The sequence below is a fragment of the Anomaloglossus baeobatrachus genome, chromosome 2 (assembly GCF_048569485.1).
Source record: "Anomaloglossus baeobatrachus isolate aAnoBae1 chromosome 2, aAnoBae1.hap1, whole genome shotgun sequence".
NCBI lineage: Eukaryota > Metazoa > Chordata > Amphibia > Anura > Aromobatidae > Anomaloglossus > Anomaloglossus baeobatrachus.
In genome coordinates, this window is record NC_134354.1 from 45,459,395 (window position 1) to 45,461,189 (window position 1,795).

Consider the following 1,795-nt stretch of genomic DNA (forward strand, 5'->3'; position numbering starts at 1 on the left):
AAATTTTTAGAATTTTCCAGAATAATTTGACTCCACATGAATATATTCACTCATCTCTAGTCTGGTTTTGAGAAGAGCAGAGCTGTGCAGTCTGTGAAGAAGGCAAGTGAGCTGAGAACCTTATGTATTATTAAGTGCCACAAAATAAGGACCCCCAACACATTCGACAACCTAGACAAGCCCCTTTAAAGTTTCATTCTCACCTTCATACTGCACTCCAGTATTTCACAATTCTGTAATCTGCTTTGTATGTGAAAAAAAGGAAAAAACTCACAACAAATCAGTAATGGGTGGGATGGCCTTCACAAACTTGCCACCCTTTAAGTAGATTCATACATTATGCTCAAAATTGAAGTTGCCAAATGTTTATATAATAATTTCCTCTTGAATGGGTTTGAGCACATGAAGTTCTTCTGTTAAGTGGTTCTTCTCTTGACACATATCAGGTTGAATGTCTTCACTGGGACAGAGGCATCTCTCCCCTGAACATCTACATGGGTGATACCAGCAAAATATAGATCCTCCAATGAAGAAGAGCATCACCGTTGGCCACGCGAGCATGACCGCCTCGCCAATTTCCTCTCTTTGGATAATTTTGCATTCGGAGAAACAAACATTTTTCATGATGTTAAAAGCAATTAATAATGAAGGTGCAAGAACAAGAATTCCAGCCATGATGAAGTTGATGCCCGCCAGAAGAAGACAGCAGCTACGGCTCCTTTCACTTATAGTGCAAAAGTTACTGAACAGCATGCCGATTAGGGAATTTACAGAGCCCAAAATTGCCGCCATCACAGCAAAGGACATCAAAATTCTTGAAACCTTTATATCTGGAGTCATCGACCCCACTATGTTGGAATAGGGTTGACAAGACATTGGGAGATTGTTTTGTCTCGAGCAGGTCATCCAAAGTCCATCCCAACGGCCCAACCAGTGACCATCGATACGCCTGCCATAAGAGCTGCTCTCGGCTATGATGGCCACTCTCCAGTATGGTAGTCCATAGACGACAAATGTCAGTATGGTGGCCACATTTCCCAATATCACAGCAATGGTCTGAACTATGCAGCTGACCATGTTGTCTTCTAAAAGTAGTTCTACGAGTAGAATATCCAGATGTTTTATATCTTTACCAGACGGAGGCACCTTTTCTGGTTCTCGGTTCACTTGTTTAGCCTTCAGGATCCGATTTAGAAATGTTCATCAGTAGAAGGTACAGGTGAATTTATCTTTGCCTGGGCACGTGCATCAACATCAACTTCTGTTTTCCATTGTTACCTAATAGGGTGTTACATATCCTGGATGTCTACACAGGTATCAAAGCGCCGACTCAGCCCATCGACACCTCAGGCTACACTAATCTGCTGCTCGAAACAAATGGAAAGCAGATGTTCAATGTTCGGATCTCTAATTTGTTTGGTATTTCATTTGTATATTCAGTTACAGTCTGTACATTGTGTACGATACGTAATGTGTGGATGAAAGATCTGAAATTAAGATTAAGCATTGGAGGTTTTTGATTTAATTTTCGGTAGATTTATGCACGACATGAGCTAATTGAAGAAGAAAAATGTTAGAGAGTAGCTAACTTTAAAATATATTTTGATTGTTTACCGGTGTTGATCGGTTGATTGGTAGTGGGTAGACCGTCAAATATCAACACTGTCAAACATGGACGGTTACATAGTAAATAAAGTGTTTCGAAGTTTGGTTACCTATTAACTCTACATAATGGTTCTAAATATTTAATATTACCCAAGAGTAGAGATCAGCAGACCCGTTAAAGTTCGGTTCG

The 1,795-nt window shown here is 40.2% G+C and overlaps 1 protein-coding gene across 1 annotated transcript; it reads right to left on the minus strand.

Annotated features, from left to right (window-relative positions):
• Window positions 1-366: 366 nt before the first annotated feature.
• Window positions 367-1,077, minus strand: LOC142286511 (claudin-8-like). Its single transcript, XM_075333367.1, has one exon. The coding sequence runs from the start codon at window positions 1,075-1,077 to the stop codon at window positions 367-369; it is 711 nt and encodes a 236-aa protein (XP_075189482.1).
• Window positions 1,078-1,795: the final 718 nt, after the last annotated feature.